This window comes from Lithobates pipiens, unplaced genomic scaffold (assembly GCF_037356315.1).
Source record: "Lithobates pipiens isolate NorthernLeopardFrog02 unplaced genomic scaffold, aLitPip1_a1.2 Scaffold_16, whole genome shotgun sequence".
Classification (NCBI taxonomy): domain Eukaryota; kingdom Metazoa; phylum Chordata; class Amphibia; order Anura; family Ranidae; genus Lithobates; species Lithobates pipiens.
This window is the reverse complement of record NW_027507748.1, coordinates 221,988,250-222,012,260: the sequence shown is the minus strand read 5'-3', so window position 1 is coordinate 222,012,260 and position 24,011 is coordinate 221,988,250. Positions and strand designations below refer to the sequence as shown.

The following is a 24,011-nucleotide window of genomic DNA, read 5'->3' as shown; positions in this document are numbered from 1 at the left end:
CTCCTCCTCCTCCTCCTCCTCCTCCTCCGCAAAAACAATACAAAAAAAAAAGCACTTATCTGTATACTTGCCCCCTAAGCATAAATTCCCAGTGGAAGCTAAAATTCTCCCCAAACATAAATGCAAAATGTCCCCCTTTTCTCCCAACACAAATTTTTGCCAAAATCTAGCCTCCCAGCCCATTCCCCCTCCTAGCACAAATCTCCTCTGACCAAAACAAAATGACCCCTTCTAGCACACATTTTTTCCCTCAAAATTTCCCCTCCTATCACAAATCCTATCCCCCAGCATAACTCCTCCCCAAGCTCAAATCCTCCCTCCCAGCATCAATCCTCTCCCCCTAACCCCCCCCCCACGCAAATTCCTCAAATCCCTCCTCCAAATTACGTTTCCCAACACAAATCCTCCCTCCTAGCACAAATTACCGCCCCTCCCCCATTCCAAATACCCTTCCCAGCAGAAATAAGCCCCCCTATCCCCCATCCTCCACAAACCTCATCCCAAGCACAAATTGATACTCTGCCCACTCACTGTGTTCCCAGTACAAATACCCTGCCTGTAATCCCCACCTTCGCAGCAGATGCCAGGGGATTGCTCTTGGATCAGACTGTACACACACCATTTGATTATCTGCCCGGTATCTCCTCCTAGAACTGCTCATCTCCCGGCAGTAGGAAATGTCAGTAAGGATGGGTATATATAAAGTGTAAAGTCCAATCTAGCGATCCAGTGTTATCTGCTGTATGGAGGACCTGCCAATGTTCAAACTTTACTGCTCACAGTTCACTGCACCAGGCTGCCTCATCGTGTCCTGGCTTTAAGTGTGAGGATGGGGGAAGGAATTCTGGCTTTCTTTCTTGTCAAGAAAAACAAAATTTTCCCACAATAGGTACCAGTCACTCTTCCCCTTTTTTTTTTATTTATTTTTTTTTTTTTTTCTTTTTGTTTTGTTTTTACCTAGAGGGAAATATTACAAATGGAGCATTGTTTTTTTATTAAATTAATCCTGTGAATCTGCAATTTCACAGCAATGCACTTGCATGATTATATAAGTGAAATATTTCTGCATTGAAACGAGCATTTGTTTTTGTATATTTTAATTTCCAATCTAATTTTCTGAATTTTTAGGTCTTGACAAGAATCCGCTCAGGTCACAGAGCCAATATCTTTAGCGCAAAGTTCCTGCCACTTACCAATGACAAGCACATCATTTCATGTTCTGGAGATGGAGTCATTTACTTCACAGACATTGAAAAAGATACAGAGACAAACAGACAGTGCCAATTTACATGCCATTATGGAACAGCATATGAGGTGTGTGTGTGAGGACAGATGGCTGTATATAATTATATTTTCTGTTAAAAACATTACTTTATCCTACTTTAATTTCCTATTTATTGTGTATCATGGCTACATACATGGTTCTTGATTCTATTTCAGGTACTTTGTATACAGTATATTTTAACAGAGTATAGTCTGTTCATCTGTTTAATACTTTGTTTAAACTGTTTTGAGAAAGGTGTGGACCCAAAGCAAACTCTAGTTTAGTTGAGGGAAAAATAATTCCCTTCTAGTTAACTATAGACTTTAAGACCACCCTCTTTTACCATGTGAAAAATTCTTTCAATCAGTACTTTCAAGAATAACCGAAAGGACTGAATTACCCTTTTTTGTTACAGTAACAAGCACGTTACCGCAAAATGCGGTAACACACGTTGCATGCATTGGTGAAGTGCTATTCATGAATGGCCCACCAACACAACTTCCTCAACTCTTCTGCACTGTAGCTTGCCCTGCAATGCTTGCCAACATATGGTGATATGATGGTCTGATTTTGGACACACTGGAGTGTGTTGGCAGCACATACAATGTAAATGAGCTGCCCTAACTAGTTGAGGACACTAGGTGTGCAAACAGAAAAAAACAAGGTGCCTCTATCTGAGTTTGGAGTATTGGAGGACAGATGGCATGGCAGCGGGTCAGAGGGGCAGAGGGACTGGGTGTGCTACACATGTCCTGTGTACTTTGATGACATTTTGTGTAGCTGCCATGCATCCTTTCCACTTGCTTCAATTTCCAGCTCTTAAATAAGCTCAAGCTGTTGCTTTTTTTGCCAAAAAAAAAACTGTCTGACCCTGTTTAGATGCAAAATACAGATATACATTGAAAAAGGGAAAAATCTCCATGGTTAAGCTCCATGAGAGGAGTGAAACGCTTTGGGGGTGTGGCTTGGTTGGAGCCTGCACTAAGACTATAATGCACCTTCTAAACCCATGTACACACGATCGGACATTCCGACTGAAAATGTCCGATTGGACCATGTTGTCAGATAATCTGACCATGTGTGGGCTACATTGGACTGTTTCTGTCGGAATATCCGACCGACAAAGTTTTAGAGCTGGGCTATCAAATTTTCCGACAACATGATCGTTTGTAGAGAATTCCAATCAGACAAAGTGCCACGCATGCTCAGGTCAAATTCCTAGACCAAAGCTATTGGCTACTAGCCTGAACGTAGTCCTGTCTTAACGAAATAACGTCATCATGTTATGAACGATCAGATTTTCCAACAACTTTGTCCGACTATGTGTATGCAACACCAGTTTCGGACAAAATCCGTCGGACAAAATCTGTACAAGGGCTTAGAGAGTTTTGCAGAGATGTGATTTCCAGACCTTTTCCCTTTTCCATTAGATGTCTAGAGCCAGGACAAGCTATGTCCTTGTCTGCACTCCAATCGGTTGCTACATAAGAAGGACCCAGTGGAACCTTGGGCGGTACCTGTAAATTTGGTTTAGGTTAAAGAAATTCATTAACACTTTTTCATTCATCTGCATATCGTAGGGAAGCACTTTGGCCCTGTTCCCTGTACCAGCGTCCCGTTGTCTATTGGGACACACCACTGCATGCACACAGCTGCTGTGTCCCAATATGATGTGTGGGCTCAGGTCCCCCGAATTCACTCTGTGTAAAAAACTGTTTTTATTTTTTATTTTCAAAATTGTGTTTCTTTTTTAATATGAAAAGGAAAAAAAAAAGCACGGCACTTAATAAATACCGCCAAAAGAACGCAAAAAAAATTACAAAAACCATTTTGCGTAGTGTTTTATAACAGAGTAATTATCAGTCAAACTATCACATTGGTGAAACCTAAAAAAAATGCCTGGTAATAGAATATTACAGGCTTGTACTCTAGATTTTTTTTTTTTTTTTCAACCACACAAAATATAACTTTAAAAAAATAAAAAATAAATAAATAAAATGTATTACTTTTATCTAAGGTAATGACGTAATGTTGTTGCTGAAACAAAACAGGTCCTTAGCAGAAATGGATAAAAAATGTTCTGGTCTATAATTTACAGGTGTAAGAGCTGAAGTGATATCCGATGTGTCTGTGTTTTCATGTTAATAGTATCTCTAGCCTGTTCTTTATTTAGTTCTTTTTTTTACCTTGGTGATCTGCCAGTTCCCTTTTGCTTTCTGCTTGAAACTGAACACTTCAAACAGAGGAACAGATTTGTGCTAGTGTGGTCTGTTTTATCACTCAGATGCTTGCTAGGAGTTGCAGGATGACATACTGCCCCAAGGCGTGTGTTCAGTGACAGTAGCTCCCAGCAAGAGTCTCGCTGTCAAAATGGCACAGTACACATTGTGGTAAAGTGTTTACAATGCCTGCCCTCCGCCCGTCTATCTGACTACCTGCTTACATAATGCAGATACCGTGAAGTCACGGGGTAGAAACGTGGAGCCTTATCCAGGTTGGACTGATGGCACGAGTGTCCTAAGCAGAGGAGGAAATGCTATGTGGCAGGGATTTCCAGTCAGTGCATGAACCCATTTGGAAGAGGGAGATGGCAGGATGGGTTGACTTGGAAATGCCTTTTCGGGTACTGGACTGGAGAGGCCTGCTGGGAGTTTTCACCATAGAGTACGGTCTGTGGAGAATGGAAAGCTTGATCCAAGCACTGCACTACAGAGGCCGGCTGCTGCCTACTGGGAAAATGCCCTATTTTTACAGGTCTCCAATGTATGCGTCTGTGTGTGCTACCATTGGTTTCAAAGTGCCCTGTTCACACCACAGGGTGTGCCGGAGGTGCCTGGGCACACCCTAAATCCCCGTGTGTGTTAGGATTATCCAAGGGTGGCACCAGGTGGGTGGTTGGGGGTGCCAGTGTAAATGCCCCTATTATAGTAAAGGTTAGGTTCAACTTTAGGAACATGTTACACCTGTATTTAGGGTGTAACGTAATATGCTTCCAATTAACTGTCTCCCACCACCAGAGCCTCCTCTTGGTGACTTTCATGTGTGTTTGAGCTTTGGGGTGCACACCCTAATGCAATAGGCTGCGCACACCTATGGTTCACACCATACATGAGCGGTGGGCCAGAAAACACTCCCTCCTTCATCAGGACTTTCTTTGAAGTAAAACTTATAAAGGATTTTTTATTTTTTTTCACACAGAGCAACACGTGGCAGCACATTGCAAAATGCCGCAGTGTTTAAAGTGGAATAAGCTGTTTCTTTTGCAACAATAAAATTAACAAGAGAAAAAAAACACACACAGAATGCAAGGCATTGGAACAACACATTGCACTGCCCCTGCACATTGCACATAAGCTGATGTGAATTGACCCATGTAAATAATACAGACACTGCTTCGCCAGTATCAATTTACACAGAAGCAGCAAAATCTGCATCTGTGTAATTTCTGGTAAATGCAGACAGGCCCAAAGTATTTTGATAATTTATTTTGGGTGAGTATAGAACACCCAAAGTCCACAGCCACCCAAATAGTCAGCACAGCAGGCACCCTGTTATTAATATCTGCCAGGAAATGCCTTTGTGTAGTAGCTCAGTATTTGTGAAGTCCAGCATTATACGTTGCTTAATTATTTATATAATTTGTGCAGCAATATTTCTTCAAATTTCACACCACATTTTCAATGGTAAAGCTTGTGTGGTCTTTTTGGATACCAATGCACGTTTCAACTTATATTGATAAGACAAAGCTTTGGCACTTTCTAGACTTGCCTGCCTCTTGCTTACTCCTTTAGGCCAGTGGCACTGCGCACTATAATGATGGGTTGGTAGGAATTTGTGGGGAGTTGGTTTTGCTGCAAGCTCCGATACCCAACAAAAGCATTGGGTCTTACATTTTCCAAATTTTCAGAAGCTAGTGCACTTTATGCCTGCAGCAGTGCGTTTTTAGTTTTTGTTTTTTATGACCATCTTAAAAAATGCAGGTAAAAACATATTACATAATCGAGCATTTTTAAATGCGTACTAGTATTTTTTTCTTTACATTGCATGATAATTTTTCGTTAACTTGCAGTGTGCTTTTTACGGTAATTTGCTAGAAAAATTCACTAGTTCTCTAGCACAGCCCTACCCCTCCTGCTACATCAAAGTCCCCTCTTCTTCTGAGAGTGTTTAGTCATTCTCGCTGCTGACCTATCGCCCCCACTCCACCCCTCACCTTCCTAAATAACCTTTAGGCCGGGTTCACACCGCTGCGATGCGGGAACGCCACGAATCCGCGGCGTTTTCCCGCATCGCATTACTCCCGCCGGCAGTTCACACTGCCCTATGCGGACGGCTGGGAGTGTCAATGATATGTTAATGACACCCCCAGATCCGTCCGCATATCGCAGTGCGATCTGCCGACTCGCACAGGAATCGGATCGCATGGTGTGAACCCCCATGCGATCCGATTCTGTTGCGGACCAAAAAAAGGGTCCCGTGCGAGTTTGCTGTGGGAGCGATGCGAATTCAGCCATACTATCTGTATGGCTGTACTCGCATCGCTACGGAGATCGGATGTGATTTGCGGTGCGAATCACATCCGGATCTCCCCCCGCAGCAGTGTGAACCCAGCCTTAATGTGGCAGTTAGGGAAGAAAAGGGGATATATACTGTAGAGGTTTACTTGAGTGATGGTTCTGAGCCCTTTGGGACTGCAAACATCCCATGCAAGATGGCAGCTCCCATCAACAGTCTCGGGGCCTTTGAATGTCCACACAAGGGAGTCTTTTACAGCTAAATAACCTGCACAAAATATAATACACATCATTTTGGGAATTATTTTGTTGAAATTTAATGATCTGAGCAGCTGAGGCTCTTTAAGTTACAAAATGGCTTTTGTATTATTATTATACAGGATTTATTATACGATTTATATAGGGCCAACAATTTACGAAGCTCCTAAGCCCTTGTACACACGGTCGGACATTCCGACAACAAAATCCGTTACATTTTTTTCCAACAGATTTTGTCCGAAACTGTTGTTGCATACACACAGTCGGACAAAGTTGTCGGAAAATCCGATCGTTCAGAACGTGATGACGTTTGTACATTACGACAGGACTACGTTCAGGCTAGTAGCCAATAGCTTTGGTCTCGTAATGTGATCTGAGCATGCTTGGCACTTTGTCCGATCAGAATTCTCTACAAAACGATCTGACAAAGTCCTATCGGATCATGTTGTCGGAAAATTTTATAGCCCAGCTCTAAAACTTTGTCGGTCGGATATTCTGACGGAAAAAGTCCGATGTAGCCCACACATGGTCGGATTATCTGACATGATCCGATCTGACATTTTCTATCGGAACTTCCGACCGTGTGTACAAGGGCTTACAATGAAAAAGGGAGACGGTATGATTGCAAAACAGTTTGATACAGAAGGAATAGGAGGCCCTGCTTTTGCTGTTGCAATCATATGTCTCAATATTAGAGAAAGTGGTATTTTTTGCATTGGTAGAGCAGCAGTTTTGGCCCTAATGCCCTCTTCCCAGTAGCACACGACTCACTTTTTTTGCCCACTTCTTTCAGCCACTGGGAGCAGAGAATATACTCCAGTACTTCAGGTATGGTGGAGCATCTTATTCACTCCCCTCCCTTCTATGTGTCTGTTGCTTCTTCATGATGGGCTCCTGCCCTCACATGGGGGCCACCTCTAAAAATAGAGGAACTGTGGTGCACGTGAGCAAAGAGCATAGTGTGGCTGGGCCTGGTTTGAAGAAAAGCCTGTGTAAAGCTGGACAGGGTTGCACATAGAAGTAGGGCCGAAAAACAACTAATCGAGTAATTGATTATGAAATTAATCGATTACTGTTTTCATAATCAATTAATCGGCCAGCCGATTAGCTGGCCTGCATACAGAATACATTATTTGTTTACATATCAGGTATTGCAGTACAGCACACATACAGCTCAGTACACCATCCATACATGTCAGTAAGTGCCTGAGAACTTGTATATGTGTGAGGAGCAATGCCTCATGGGACTTGTCCTGGGCAGGACGTGCGTGGTTCTAAAGGCAGTAGTTTTCTTTACCTTGCTAAAGGGGCACTCTATACTATAATTTGCAACCTGCTATTGGGGCACTCTGAAGGAAGGTGGAGCCAGAAGTGTTGGCGGGGAACCCTAGAAGAGGAGGAGCCAGGTTGCTCTGTGTAAAACCATTACACAGAGCAGGTAAGTATAACATGTTTGATGTATGCAAGACTCAGGGAAGATCAGCATCTGAACCCAGGGAAGGTGGAGGCTGATAGACTGGAGGTAATAGAAGGCATTACGTTTTAAAGTAAACTTTTACCAGTATTTTGCATCATATGTAATATAATCCTATCCATGAAAAAAGAAAAAAAAAAGTTTCAGCTTTTAGAGCTACTTTTAACCACTTGCCAACCCGCCATAATAGCAGAATGATTGCGGCAAAGTGGTTTCAATACCCTGACTGGGCATCATATGACGTCCTCAGGAAATTAAGCTGATGCACACCTCCAGGGCATCGCGGCGATCGTTATTGCAGTGAAGCCGGTGATCACTCTGACAGACGTTAGTAGAGGAGAGCCAATCGGCGGCTCTCCTGACGGGGGGGGGTCTGTGCTGATTGTTAGTGCAGCCCCCCTCAGATCCCCCCAGGACCACCATCATGCCACCCAGGACCACCAGGATGGCCATCCACACTGGACCACCAGGTATGCCCCCCCTAGACCCCCAGGGAAATGCACATCTGTGCCCAGGCAGCTGCAAATCGATGCCCAAGCAGCTGCTAATCAGTGCCCACTGACAATGCCTACCACTGTCAGTGCCACCAGGGATGCCCATCAGTGCCATGTATTGGTGCCCATCGGTGCCACGTATTAATGCCCAGCAGTGGGTACAGCGTAGTAATGCTGCACAATTGTTATTCAAAGTGCGACAGAGCTGAAAGCTCAAATTGTGTGTGTGTGTGTATATGTGTGTATGTATGTGTGTGTGTGTATATGTATATATATGTGTGTGTGTATATGTATATGTATATGTATATGTGTATATATATATATATATATATATATATATATATATATATATATATATATATATATATATATATATATATATATATAAAAAATATATTATTACTTTCACAGTTGCACAGTAAAAAATTAGCCCCTTTATAGTAGCAATTATCTGCTCTTTTTGTACTATAAAGACCCCTTTCACACCGCGCTATTTTTAGCAGCGTTATTCGGCTGATAACGGGGCAGTTTTAACACCCGCTAGTGGCAGAAAAAGGGTTAAGTCCGCCGCGCTGCCCCATTGTTTTAAATGGGCAGAAGCAGTGGAGAAGCGTTCACCTCTGCAAAGAAGCTGCTGGAAGGACTTTTTGTGATGCCCTGCCAACGCAGTGCCCCAGTGTGAAAGCACTCAAGCTTTCACGCTGGGTTTGCAGCTGAGGCTTTTTTCAAGCGCAATGCAGGCGCTATTTTTAATGCTGTAGCGCCTGAAAAACACCAGTGTGAAAGGGGTCTAGAGGCTTAAATTTATTTTATTTTTTTTGAACCCCATGAGGTGATACAAAAAAAAAAATGTATTCCGCTGTTACTAAACGTCTTGGGCCAGGTTCACATCTGTGTGTGTTTGTTGCTTTTTTGCATGCACACACTACAGTAACATTTAACATGGTTTCTTAGGGACACGTTCACCTATGCTTTTTTCAGCTGCTGCGTATTTGGAAAGGGTCAAGGACTTTTTTCAACGCAAAACGGTGCTTTTTTGGTTCAATATAGTTCAATAGAGAAGCTGCAGAAAAGCATGTAGTGCTTTGAACCAATTAGTGGCCGAAAAGGGGTCAAATCCACCCGCAAAACGCTGCTGGAGCGGACCGGAGGGGTCTTAGTCTGGGGTTTTATGCAAGGGGTGATGCGGATTAATCCGCCGATTTAAAACACCCTTGAGCCCTTGGGACTTGAACTTAGTTTTGTCAGTGTTACAAAAACAGCCATTTGAACCGATGCAGCATATTCCCTTCATCCTTTTGACTAGGAAGCTGTTATTTTTGGTTGCTATATCCTCAGCAAGGAGGGTTTCAGAATTGTCTGCTCTTTGTTGTAAAGAGCCATATTTGATTAGTCATGAGAACAGAGTGGTGTTACGCCCTCATCCAGGCTTTTTGCCAAAAGTAGTTTCAGGTTTTCATCTGAATGAAGATGGTGTCCTGCCGTCGTTTTTTCAAAAACCATGTTCCAGAGAAGAAAAGTCACTACATTGTCTTAATGTAGTGAGAGCAGTAAAAATCTATTTAAAGACAACTGTTCAGATTCGTAAGACTGATGTCTTATTTATTCTGCCAGAGGGTCCTGAGAAAGGACAGGCAGCGTCGAAATCCACTGTCGCTAAGAGGATTTGACAAGTGATAGTTCAAGCTTATGATTTAAAGGGTAAATTCCCCCGTTTCAAGTTAAGGCGCACTCTACTAGGGCGGTTAGTGCATCTTTGGCAGTGTGTCATCAGGCCTCCATGGCTCCTATTTGTAAGGCCGCAACATGGTTTTCAGTGCATATATTCACAAAATGTTATCAAGTGGATGTAAGGATATTGCCTTTGAGCGCAGTGTGGTGCAGGCAGCAGTTTAAGTCCTCAGGTCTGGGGGTGCCCTATGGGTTGCGTCTCCCTCCCCTCAAGTAGCATTGCTATAGGATGTCCCACTAATTACTTAAGGCTCTGTGTCCCATGAAGTACGATAAAGAAAATAGGATTTTTATAACAGCTTACCTGTAAAATCCTTTTCTTGGAGTACATCATAGGACACAGAGGTCCCACCCCTCTTTATCTGGGGATTAAGTATATTGCTTTGCTACAAAAATTGAGGTACTCCTTGAAGGAGGAGGGGTTATATAGGGGAGCGAACTTCCTGTATTGGGTATACCAGTGTAAGCACTGGAAGTTGGCCCATGATGTACTACAAGAAAAGGATTTTATAGGTAAGCTTTTATATAAATCCTATTTTTTTTTTTTTTTTTTTTTTTAAGCTTTACATATTAACAAAATTATACACCACACTTTAATAAAACTTTTTTTTTCTTTTTTTAATCGATTAATCAAAACAATAAGTGGCCAACTAATCTATTATCAAAATAATCGTTAGTTGCAGCCCTACATTGAAGCTGTCAGATACAGGGCTGCAGGTAAGGAATTCCATTGCAGGGGAATGGGGCTCCATAAAGGACAACTTTTTTTCTTAACCACTTCCTGACCGGTGCACGTCGGCAGAATGGCACGGGCAGGCATATTGACGTACAGGTACGTCCAGTTTTAACCACTTCGCGCCCAGGCCAATTCTGACATTTCTCTCCTACATGTAAAATTCCTAATTTTTTTGCTAGAAAATTACATAGAGCCCCAAACATTATATATGTTTTTTTTAGCAAAGACCCTAGAGAATACAATGGCGCTCGTTGCAACTTTTTATCTCACACGGTATTTGCGCAGCAATTTTTCAAACACGTTTTTTTCAGAAAAAAAAAACAGTTTCATGCTTAAAAAAAACAAAACAGTAAAGTTAGCCCAATTTTTTTGCATAATGTGAAAGATGAAGATAGGCCGAGTAAATAGATACCCAACATGTTACGCTTCAAAATTGCACGCGCTCGTGGAATGGCGCCAAACTTTGGTATTTAAAAATCCCCATAGGCGACACTTTACATTTTTTTACTGGTTACATTTTTTGGGTTACAGAGGAGATCTAGGGCTAGAATTATTGCTCTCGCTCCAACGTTCGCGGCGATACCTCACATGTGTGGTTTGAACACCGTATGCGTTCGCTTCTGTGTGCGAGCTCACAGGGACACTGGCGCTTTAAATTATTAATTTTTTTTATTAATTTATTTTTAATTTTTTTAGTTTTACACTTAAATTTTTTTTTAAATTGATGACTTTTATTCCTATTACAAGAAATGTAAACATCCCTTGTAATAGGAATATGGCATGATCGGACATATTTACAGTGAGATATGGGGTCAATAAGACCCCATATCTCACCTCTAGGCTGGGAAGAATAAAAAAAAAAAAAAATCCTGGCTTCCTAGCCAGATCGGCGCCGTTAATTTGAATACGGAGGCCGGGCGTGAGGTCATAACATCGCGCCCGGCCTCCGAACGATCATAGAGACTCCGGGGACGATCTATTCCGCCGGAAATCTCTATGGTAACTTGCTGGGGCCGGCGGATCCTGTGACCGACTCACCGATGGAAATGGTGAGTTGGTAGAAGCACCGGAGGGCGGCGGGAGGGGGGGGCGTACAGCCGCAATGATCGTTCTTATGGTGCAGGGAATCGCCGGGTGAAAACGGCAATATCTGAATGATGTCTGTGGTCTCAGGCATCATTTAGATATAACCACTGAAAGCCAATGACATCAATAGACGTAGTATGGGCACCAAGTGGTTAAATGCCGCCCTGCCATCGCGTGCGGGCGCGTGTGCCGGTCGGGACCTCTGTGAGTCTGGTTGCGGGTCCCGCGGACTCGATTGCCGCGGGCATACCCGTGATCGTCTGACGGGGCGGCTGAACGAGGAGATGCCATTGTAAACAGCATCTCCCTGTTCTGCCTAGCAACAAGTGATGCTAATCTCTGCTCCATGTGATTGGAGCAGAGATCAGTGTTCACTAAAACAAAGCCCAGCCCCCCACAGTTAGTAACACGCCCCTAGGAACACTTAACCCCTACATTGCCACCCCCTGGTTAACCCCTTCACTGCCAGTGTCATTTACACAGGAATCACTGCATTTGTATAGCAGTGATTGCTGTATAAATGACAATGGTCCCAAAAATGTCCGATGTGTCCACCATAATGTCGCAATAAAAATTGCTGATCGCCGCCATTATTAGTAAAAAAAATTATTAATAAAAATGCCATAAAACTATCCCCTATTTTGTAAAAGCTATAACTTTTGTGCAAACCAATCAATCGCTTATTGCGATTTATTTTTTATTTTTTACCAAAAATATGTAAAAGAATACGTATCAGCCTAAACTGAGGGGAAAAAAATGTTTTTTTTTATATATTTTTGGGGGATATTTATTATAACAAAAAGTAAAAAATAATGCGTTTCTTTTCAAAATTGTCGCTCTATTTTTGTTTATAGTGCAAAAAATAAAAACCGCAGGGGTGATCAAATACCACCAAAAGAAAGCGCTATTTGTGGGGAAAAAATGACGTCAATTTTGTTTGGGAGCCACGTTGCACGACTGCGCAATTGTCAGTTAAAGCGACGCAGTGCCAAATCGCAAAAAGGGGTCTGGTCTTAAGCCAACAAAATGGTCCGGGGCTGAAAGTGGTGAAAGTCTAAAACTTTACAGTCTCGCTGGCTTTTCTATATGAAGTTCTTAACAGTTTTGTAAAAATATGACTAAGACAAAAGAGCAAATAAAGCACAGCCTTTGTACAAAACATACAAAAACTTGATGTTCAGCATGTACATATGAAATAGTCAGTCACCACTGGATAATGTTCTGTTAACATGGATGTTCAAATACTGATCAGAGTAAAAATGTAATGGCTGGTCATTCTGAAATCTGTTTACAGATTATGACTGTACCCAATGATCCCTACACATTTCTGTCATGTGGTGAAGATGGCACTGTGCGGTGGTTTGATATTCGAGCCAAGACCAGCTGTACAAAAGAAGACTGTAAAGATGTAAGTTTAATTATTTTACTCATTTATTTTTCTTATGGAATAAAAAATAAAAACCATGTATAAATAGCTTTTTATTGTTTTAATCTGCTATCTGACATTCAAGTTATTAACATATTGTGTTTGAGGGGAATATGTATAGATCATTTTTCAGGCTAAAAAAAAAAAAAGTGAGTGTTTGTTTATTCATTAAGCCTTTATGGACATATTTTATAAAAACGTGTCTGCGGTAACCAATCTGGTTGCTTTGTGTAAGTTGCCCATTCATATAAAATAGTTCTTATACATAACACTAGGTTTTTATACTGAGTTAGTTACTATAAGCTACATTCCACTTCTCCTGCACTTAGGTTTCATACTGATCTGAGTATTAGCTGTAAGCATTGTTTGATGGTGTATGTAGCCTGTTATTTCAAGAGCTTCTAAATATAGAACCAAGCTTCTCAAGTGAGGCACATTGCTAGCTCTCTGAATGTTCAGTAGAACCGTTTGTACATGGTGTGTTGTGGTAAATGACTTTACATCCCTTGAAAATGTATATGGACATTGCAGTCTTTATTACTTTTAATACATCTGAGCTTATCTAAGTGTAAAGTGCAATTATGGCACAGCATCTTCCAAAAATTACTGCAGAGTTGCATGGCTTTTTCCTTTTTAAATAATCCTTTGTAGGTACTGTAGTTCAGTAGGTATATACCCTGAATAAAATTGTGCAGCATCTCTTAATATACTCTGATTCGGGTAAAGTGCTGACTATCTGTTAACATACAGCTAATTAGACTTTTCTGATTGATTGCGATCTTTGACTGATCATACACAGATTGTGTTTTTTATTTTATTTTTGTTTTTTTTGATCAGCCTGTTGGCTAATTAAAAAAAAATGCATTCCACTTCCAAACGTTCAGGCCTCATGCACACTGGACATTAAAATAACGTTCTAAAAATGTCAGCAGCTTTGCAGTGATTTTATTCAACTTTTTTTCAACGTTTTTGCAATAGCGTTTTTAGCGTTTTTCCACGTTAGCGTTATATATTTTTTTCTTAAAAAAAAAAAAAAAAAGGATCAATGGATCAAAAATGTTAAATGCTTGTGAGTGACGTTTTTGAGTGTTTATCACGTTTACCAGCATTAGAGCGTTTTTACAACTGAAAAATGTCTCTCAGAACCCACTAGTTGTTTTGTTTTTGTTTTACTGCTCAAGAACGCCACTGCCCAAAACTGCTGATAACAGCCTATGTGTGCATGGACACATAGGATAACATGATAGAGAGTTTGACTGTAGAAAAAAAACTTCTACAGCCAAAAACAGCTGCTGTAAAAAGTCTCAAAACGTTCAGTGTGCATGAGGCCTCCAGCTGGATAAAGAAATCCCTCCCTGATCAGTGCCCCATGCACTGATCAAACTAAATTTTCTAATAGTCCCTCTCGGGAGGAGTTAATCACTAGGGCAACTCCTCTCAAATGACAATGACCATAGATGTGTCAAAATTTGGCAGGTCCCTGCTGAACCAGCCAAATTTTGATCCAAGCCATGAAAGCTTCTCCTGAGACACTCTATCCAGGGAGGAAAGAGCATCTTAGACCTTGCTACTCTGCCTGTAAAAGGGCGACAACACATAAATAACTGGAAACAGCTATTCAGGAAGGCACATTGAGGTGTGTGTGCAAGACAGTCTGATAGGTTCCATTACTGCACTCAACAGCATGGCCCATTGACACTTGCCTAAATTACCCCTATTCTGCCAGATTTTCAATTCACCATGTATGATCACATCTGTTGTAGATCAGGCCAATTGCCAGTGAAAAGTCTAAATCATCATACACATGGTATGATTGTTGGCAGGGGATTGTCTATTGACAGACTGTTGTCCTATAATCTTACCGTTGGTATGCTCTTTTTGACAATTGTCCAAATTTCAGACAACAAATGTTGAATGACAGGCTAGTAAATTTTCGTTGTACGACGGTTTTACATCAGATTTTTTTCTATGGTCAGTACACAAATCCGTCACACAAAAGTTGAAAGTACAAACACGCATTAGCAGAAGGGGCCCAAAGGATGGGTCAAGAGCTCAAATTCCACATACTACGTCACTAAGTTTGTGGCACGTCAATTGTGTAATGTTAGTATGCAAGACAAGATCCTGGGACACTCCCCTTTTGACAAAAATCAGACGCTCAATAATTGTACCGTGTGTATGATGCTTTAGGTAACTGGATCTGCAGGAATTTTAAGGATCTTTGATGGATTTTTGTTTAAAATGGACTTTGCATTTCCATACACGTCTGTGCAAAACCTGCTTGAAGCAGTTCAAATGCAGGTTGCATACACCTGTCATTAAATTCTGAGTTATCTCTTAAATGAAGCAGCTCAACCTGGTGGCATTGTTTTCCGTAAAAGTCAATGAACACTTTGCAGCAATCCAAGGTTAATATTTAATGCTCTTTTCCTATCCTGCTTCCCTAGTAAACCTTTCCATTTAGGTTCATTGTAATCTAATTTATGCAACTGTTCTCCAGCCTATTATACTATTCTATCCTATCCTATTCTATCCTATCCTCTGCCAAAATGTGATTGCTTACCTACTACATTTTTTTTTTTTCCCCTAGGATGTTTTAATTAACTGCAGACGTGCCGCTACCTCAATAGCCATTTGCCCTTCAGCTCCGTTCTACCTTGCAGTTGGATGCTCTGATAGTTCAGTGAGAATCTACGACCGCCGAATGCTTACAACAGGAGCAACAAGTATGTTTTAATATAAGAGTTGTTCGTTTTTTTTTTTTTTTTGTAATCTAGTAATACAGAACAACTAGCGATAGGAAATCCAAATTTTTAGATGAAGACACTTGTTTCATCGGCAGTGTCTCAAAACATGCAAAGTAATAGTTTCAAGTATTTATGAACTTTTCTTATTTTCTCCCTTTTTGCAAGTTAAATGAAACCTTGAAGAGATTGTTATATCTTTTCCATAAGGGCATTTTATCAGTTGAAGAATGCCTGTGCTCTCTGTCTGTATTGCACTCTTATCAGTTATATTGTTTCAAGCTGTCTGTTGATTAAAATCCCCCCCCCCCCCACCACATCCTATGGAAAATAGATGAGAGAGAGGTGTTCTGTAGTGCCCTCTCTATCTACACACAGGGCCGGATTTACATATCCAGAGCCTATAGGCAGAGAATTCAGAGAATTTGGAAGTGACCCCCTCCAAAAAAAAAAGACCGTAAAGCCCCATACACACTATCAGATTTTCTGTTGATTTCTTTTTCCTTCAGATTTACCGAAACCATATTCTCATTTTCTGAAAGTGCGCCAAAGATGCAACGTGCTGGACTTTTGGTGTGCTTTTTCAGAAAATGAAGGAAAAAATGTGCAGCTTAATATAAATCTATAGGGCTGCAGCCATAACTATGGGTAAAACCTAGGAAAACCCTCTTTTTACATTACACGACCCTTTTCACATTACACAGCCCCATTGCAGCTATTCCTTCTTCACATTCCACAACCTCTGCAGACCACAGCACTGCCCCTTCCTTCTTTATTCAGGCACGCAGAGCGGGAGACACAGCAGCACTAAATAGAGGGTGGGAGCCGCTGAAGTAAATTTTTTTTATTTACAAGCTGGTGATTGGTTGCTAGGACCACCTGCTGGTTAACTTGGAAAGTTAACTCCTCTATTCAGCGGCAGCGCTGATGTGTCCACTGTACAGAAGTATTGTCATCTGCCTCCTTCTTTTTTTTTTTTTTTTTTTTTTTTTTTTGGAGGGTGCATGTGATCAACACAGGACCAATTAGAACTGTCTAGACAGAGGGTCAGGGGTCATTTAGCCTCATAGGACAGTCAGGGGATAATGCAAACTCCTGCAAGCTTTAACCAGAGCTCAGCGAGACACTAATAGTAACAAGACTGCTATATACTGCAGATGAGAAAAGGTAATTGGCAGTTTATATTTACTAAAATAATTGCATTTCTGTGTACAGTGGGAGTCCAGATATAGTGAATGCAGGGTCCTTGGTTTAATAAATAGCAAAAAACAGGGTGCGGAGGTTAATCCCAAGCAAAAAAAAACACCTTTATTGAAAAAAGCACACTTGCATGTCAAAAATCACCACTCAGCCAGTGGATAGTTGCACAGCAGGTTGGGACACCAGAGCTGATCAGCTGAAGGTACACAGAGGCAATGGATGGCCACTGGGCATGCAGCAATGGGGGCTCCAAAGCACCAGCAGGTAGTATGGAGAGAAAGGGCTGGCAGCGTCTCTAGCCACACTGTGAAGATGGCAGCCATCAGAATGCTATGGAGTCGGGATGTCGGGAGTGGGGCAAGCATAACGCATCTCAAGGGACTCTGCCATCTTTGTCAAATGCATAAAGGAGCATGTATAAAGTGAGGCATGATGACAGACGTACAAAATAATTTATTTTAGGTTAAGATAATGTTTTAAGACTCCCACAGTTAGACTTGTTTTTTGAAGCAGACGTTTATTCAACTGTTTCTGATTAACGGTTGCCCACTGAGTAATACTAACCACAATAGTGTTTTTTTATGGGAAAAATAAAAATGTATTGTATTGCAACTTACAATTCCTTTTTAGATGTAGTGGCTGCATTCGTTTTTCATTTTCAAGCTTTTGTGCCTTTATTTTTATCTTGTTAACCTGCCAATAGAACACTTCCTGTAGTTGGGTGACAACGCCCACTCGCCATACTGTATCAGTGGGAGGAGTAGCATTGTCATCCTAGGACGCTCTTCTTCTTTGGACTACAAATACCTCCCTCACTTCATTCCATTGCGTAGAGGGGAGCTGCTTTCCAGTTCACAAAAGATGGCTACCAAAGCTGATCATTTTATTTGAGACTTCAATTTATTGCATGGTAATGAACACAAGGTTTTTGACCAGATCAACAGGAATTGTTCTGTGTTTGAAGAAAATGTATTTTGAGTTAAAAAAAGAAAACAAATGCAGTTACCGCATCTAAGGGCTGTTAAACTTTAAAATATAAAATTTTTAGAAATACTGTACTTAAAAGAGAAGTATGTGCTTTTTTTGTTTTGTTTTTTTGCCGAATGCTTTGTTTTTACAGCTAGCAGAGAGCTGCAGACTGTCAGTCAGCAGCTCTCTGCTCTGCCCCCTCTTTGCTCACTGTAGTGTTTGAGCTTTCGAGGGACGAGAAACAGCCGGCTCAGGCTCTCAGCGGCTCACTGAGAGGCTATGACTGGTGTTGGTCCAGGCACCTGGCGGATCCCAACTTCCATTATCTGTGACGTGGTGCCTGGACTGACTTCTGTGACATCAGCAGACTACAGCCTGTTCTCTGCTGAAAACTGTTCACATGAGTGCAAAACGGACTGCACTCATGTGATCAACAGCAGTGCAGCTAACTGAGCTTTGGCTGTACTTCTCCTTTTTAATTGTTCTAAAGCTGACCATTGGCGGTAAAGGCCAGTTATATGGTAAAGTATGATAGAAAACTGTTCATCTTGTTTTATTGATGGATGCCTTTTCTCTTGACAGCCAATTATTCAAATCGCGGAACTACAGGAATGTGTGTACGGTTTGTCCCCTCACATCTTGCAAACAAATCCTGCCGTGTTACATCCCTGTGCTACAGTGAGGATGGGCAAGAGGTTCTTGTGAGCTATTCATCGGACTACATTTATTTGTTTGATCCAAAAGATGACCAAGCAAAGGAGCTTAAGTTTTCTTCAGGTAGTCAAAGGCAAGAAGAAGTAAGAACCTTTTTTGTTACAATAGTTTTTATTGAAAAATTTGTTATGAGCGTCCCAAAATAAAGCAGCAAACAATCCTTGCCATGCTCTCATCATGTAACAATACAAATACATAGGAAACAAAAGGGAGGGGAAGTGGAGGGGGCCAAAATAATCAAGGCTTCATGAATAAGATGGGTCAACCTTGGTGGCCGATATAGGCACAAAAGCAAGCCTGAGGTTCAAACATAACGTAGATGGTTGCATAAAGGAAACCCCAAGGCCCCTGCAGGCGGAAGAGAGGGCCCACCATGGGGGTAGCCCTACAGTTCCTTCCACCATACACCCAAAATTCTAAAAGCTTTAAACAACAATATCGCAAAACCTTTATGAAATATTCTTCAAACAATTAAACTTTTATCTTGCGATGTAGGCTGAAGTCTCTCTCCATTGTCAGCACACACTGCATTCTTTTATGGGAAAAGTAACTCCCACTATCGAACATTTGTGAAAAAAAATAAAGTAAGAGAAAAAATGGAGGGGGGTAGAAAAATGGTGAGAGATCGAGAAGAAAAGGAGGAGAGTCCGTCTGGGAGTCTAATGCTAACCGTTCCTGAAATCGGTACTTTGTCTGGGACTTGCAAGTAGGCAAGCCAAGGAGACCATAGTTTGTCGAAAAAAATGTTGTTTATCTAACAAGACACTAACCATTTTTTTAAATTTAGCATTATTCAAGTTAGTTTACGCTTCATTGAGGCTATGTCTAAAAACTGAACTTTTCCAGACTGCTGCAATAGCAATTTTGGTTGCCAGGAACATGAAATATATTTAAGGTTTATTTGTGTCTTGGGACATTTTTGACTTGTTTATTCAGTATCGCAATACTTGCAGCTTTAAAAATATTGACCGACGTAACAAAGAATTTAAAAGCCTGCACTCTCATCCAAAACCGGCGCACCATCTAGCATGCACTTTGTAGCTAGCCTCAATCAAAACCATGTTTAAAACGCCTTTGTGAATCCGTGTGCTCCATTTGTGCAAGTCCTTCGCCTCAGGAGATATGTCCAGGTCCCTCATCTGATGATTCAACTTGGTCATAGGGTTGGCGAAAAGTTTTCATATAGCATGGAGATGCCCACCCCCCCACATAGAGTCCTCCAGCATGCACCTATTTTCAAACATGGTGTGTACTCCTAGTCTGGTCTGGATTGCTGTAGCGATTTTAGGAAATGATAAATTTGCTGTGGATGGAAATTTTCAGAGTGGGGCATCTCCAGACTATTAACAAAGTGTGAGAGAGGACTTAACCCTCTGATCAATATAGTCTCTGATGTGGTAAAGACCCTTGTTTAATCACCAGTCAAAGCCTACCGCCTGCAACCCTGGTGGAATCAAGGGGTTGCTAAAGAGAGAAGCCACTGGTTTGTGTGGCAAACGTAAAGGTCATCTACTACAACCCATGTCCCATAGTCTAATAGAGTGAGAAAGTGTGGAGCATAATATCGCTTTACGATGTCGTGAGGTAGTCCAAAGTACCAGTTCCATTGCAAGTGGGGAACAAGCTTGGGCCTCTAAGGAAACCCAATCTGGCCTATGTTTGCTATGTAGTTAATACAGTTGAATTAGTTGTGCCGCTATATAATATTTCCTAAAGTCTGGCATTCCCAAACCTCCCATTTCCTTAGAAGCGTACATTGTGGGCCGTACTATTCTGCTGCCCTCAGTACCCCAGATATACCTAAAGATTTTTGATTGATATTGCTGCGTTGCTTTAACAGGGACCTGGATGGGCAAAGTTCTGAAATTTGTACAATAGCCTAGGTAGGACCATCCTCTTTACTGAGGAAAGTCTCCCCATCTTAGACAAGCTCACATCAGACCATGCCTTCACATCCTCCAAAAGTTTAGTGAATAGTGGTGGATAGTTTGCCTTATATGAATGAGTGATGAAAGGTTGGGAGTTTGGTGTATTCCTAGATGTCAGGGATGTTTGCTGTCAAAGGAAGGGCTATTGACATTCATGGCCTCCGATTTTATCTTTATTTACTAGCAAACCCGAGATTTTTCCAAAAGGGACCGCAGATTCGTGTGGTATGGGGGGAGGTGATGATTAACAGTAGGTCATCTGCGAATAAGGTGCACTTGTGGCTCCTACCACCACTATTCCCTGAATGCTAGGATGGTGGCAGATGGCCGGTGCTAGGGTTTGAATGGCTATAACTGGAGGGGGGATAGAGGACATCGCTGACGAATGCCCGAAAATATGGGGAATGGGTTTGATTTGTGACCGCTCAATACAATCTTGGCCATGGGAAAGCTGTATGGGGAGTGTAATGAAGCTATAAATTTAGGCCAAAACCCCCACTTCTTCAGGACCCAGAAAAGTAAGAGCCAGGAGAGAGTCAAAAGCTTTGCGAATGTCAATACACAACACCATAACCAAATGAGAACCCTTTCTAAAGAGATTCTCTTGGTGTTCAGTTATTATTATTTTTTTTCAATAAGTTTTATTTAAAGTTATATCAGATACAATTTAAGTGCAATGCTTTTTTCAACAAACATAATAAAAGCTTTCTTTCCTCGGTTACATGGCTGTGTTAATCCCCGTGTTTATAATTGTTGTCCCTCCGATACCCACGCACTCTCCTAGCAGTTATTATTATTAGTTTGCGCAGTGCTTTACAATAGAAAGGGAAGAATGTACCGTTACAATACAAGCGGGTTAAGAAGGCCCTGCTCAAAAGCTTATAATCTAAAAGGTATATTACGGAGGTGAAATCTACAAGCCTTTTTTTTTACAGCAATCCGGTTTGGGTTCTGAAAGGACAGGTCAGGGTCTAGGATTACACCTAGTACCCTGGCGTAAGAGGAGAGACTGATACAGGCAGGTCCTGGGTTACAAAGCAGATAGGTTCTGTAGGTTTGTTCTTAAAGTGTTTGTAGCCCTAAAAAAAAAAAAGAAATGTCCTGCTATTTTAAAGTATGTTATACAGCACAGTGCTTGTGCTGTGTAATTTGTCCCCCTGTATCATCTGAAATAACCCGGCTGATCCTGCCTGGTTCTGCCCTCTCCTTTGTAAACGGACCACGTTTTATTATGGCTGAGCCCTGATACCGTGATCCGTTTACTCCCTCTCTGTCCCCCTCCCTCCTTCCCTACCTGTCAGCTCTTACCAGTGACCGCCCCCCCCCCCCCCCCACTCCACGCTCAGGTGACTCCTCGCTGCTCCTTTCATCCCCGGCTGACGTCTCGGTTCTCTCCTCCCCTCCTCCTAACTGATGTCACAGGAAGATTCTCAGCCCCTCTTGCTCTAGCTGTCAGATCAGGAGAGGGAACAGTATCATGTGAGCGGTGCTCTGAAATCAGGTAGTAATGGGCATATTTATTACAAAGAACATACACTGCAGCATAGGATGCTTTATAATAGAAGGAATTGTGTGTAGTTTACAAAGTGGCTTAACAACCACTTTAAGTTGGATTAATGTATAAGTTAGAACAGGTGCATTTTTTTTTTTTTTTAAGTGCAACTCCAGCCAAAAACTGTTTTTAACGTTTTGGTTTTGGATAAATGGCATAGGGAAGGGTAAACGCGTCTGTAATGTTTATGCAAAAAAAAAAAGGCACAAATGGTCTATTGAATCTTCACAGGGATAGAAAAGAGAAAAAAAAGGGGGTAATGCGTAGTTTACAAAGTTAAGAGTGCATGCAATAATAGTGGAGCTCAGACTGGGAAAATATAAAAGGCGAGTAAACAAGGGAAAAAATTAAAATCGAATGAACCATTTCTAAACGGTAATAATACAATACAAATCAATATGTTTTTTAGATGATTTAGACAGGTGTAATAAATATTGCAATAGAGAGAACTCCAGCGGGAAAGAAGATGGCTTTGTGATTATATCATGTACCTTATGCCAAAATGTTTGGAGTGACAGGCTGCTCCACCAAATATGGAGGAACGTGCCCTTCTCCCTTCCACGGCGCCAGCACTGATTAGAAACTGAGGGGGAAAATTTGTGAATCGGGTCTGGGGTTCTATACCAGCGCGTTTTCAATTTATAGCCATTTTTCTGCATGGAGACAATCAAGGACCCCTTATGGATATAGAGATTTTACGGTCCCAGTCATCCTCATCTATCTCTGTTCCCAAAGCAGATTCCCAGTAAGTTTGATTTGAGTTTAGAAGTGCAGAGGGATCTCCGAACAGGAAGGTGTAGGTAGTCGATATGACATGGCTCTGGGGAGACATGTGGGAACAAAGTGATTCAGTGTTGTAGTGGACTTGGTGAAACTCTCTCGATGGGACAGGGTATTGAGGAAGTGTTTAAGTTGCATATAGGACAAAAATGGAAAGGAACCAATGTTTGAAATCTTTGCAAGTTCTGTTTGCCGCAAAAAATGGCAAAAAAAATGTTTGGCCAGCATCTCCCCATACGGCCGTTCTGCTTTCATGAAGGCTCCAGATAGGCCCACAGGAAAAGCCGGGTTGCCCCTAACTGGGGTGATGAAGCATAATTTGACTGAAACTGAGGCAGTGGCACTGATGGAGGGGATGGGTCGAAGAATGTAGAGACATATGGTCTCTGGCCAGCCACGGGACATATCGCAAGTCAGAATTAGAGATCCGGTTTTCAAGGGTCACCCACACTTTGCATCGGGCATATAAATTCCAGTCAACGATCCAGGCAAGATGAACTTCCCAGTAATAACGCTGAAGGTCAGGGAGGCCAATACCACCATTTGCCTTTGGCAGGATGAACTTCGTCCAGCGTATCCTAGCAGGTTTGTTGCATCAAAGGAATGTTCGACAGCTAGACTTGTACAGTGCAAAGAATGTAGGTCTGTAGCCGGATCTGTAATGTTTGGATTTTATACAGCAGACGTGGGAGGATTGTCATCATAATTATAGATGAGTGTCCAAACCAAGAGGTAGTGGACCTGTCTCTCTGGAGATCCTGACGTATAGTTTACAGCTCAGCCAGAAATTTTCTACTGTATAGCTCTGAAAGAGTAGCAGGGAGCTGGATACCTAGGTACATATTGGCATCAGCCCTTTCACTGAAAGGGAAAATGCTGCTGCCATTGCTTTGCCAGATCTAAGGTTAAGGAGACGTCAAAAGATGTAGAGTAATTCATTTTCAGACAGGATTTTGAAGCGTTCAAGAACTTCAAGGAGGTTGGGTAAAGTTGTTAATGGTGGGCAAAGGAAAAGTAGAACAGCCGCAATCTTGAATTCACAATCTCGCACATGTATTACCCTAATATCAATATTAGCGCGGATGCACCAGAGAAGGGATTCAAGCGTAAGGATATAAAGCAAAGGGCAAAGAGAGCCTCT

General features: G+C 41.7%; 1 protein-coding gene across 4 annotated transcripts in view; it reads left to right on the top strand.

The window, feature by feature from the left end:
* Positions 1-24,011, top strand: part of DCAF6 (DDB1 and CUL4 associated factor 6) — a 208,167-nt gene that overhangs the window by 60,290 nt on the left and 123,866 nt on the right. For all 4 annotated transcript variants that reach the window (XM_077481106.1, XM_077481105.1, XM_077481103.1 and 1 more), the window contains exons 5-8: positions 1,129-1,314; positions 12,852-12,965; positions 15,574-15,709; positions 18,479-18,693. In XM_077481106.1, coding sequence (XP_077337232.1) covers positions 1,129-1,314; positions 12,852-12,965; positions 15,574-15,709; positions 18,479-18,693 — 651 coding nt within the window. The remainder of the gene's footprint in view (positions 1-1,128; positions 1,315-12,851; positions 12,966-15,573; positions 15,710-18,478; positions 18,694-24,011) is intronic.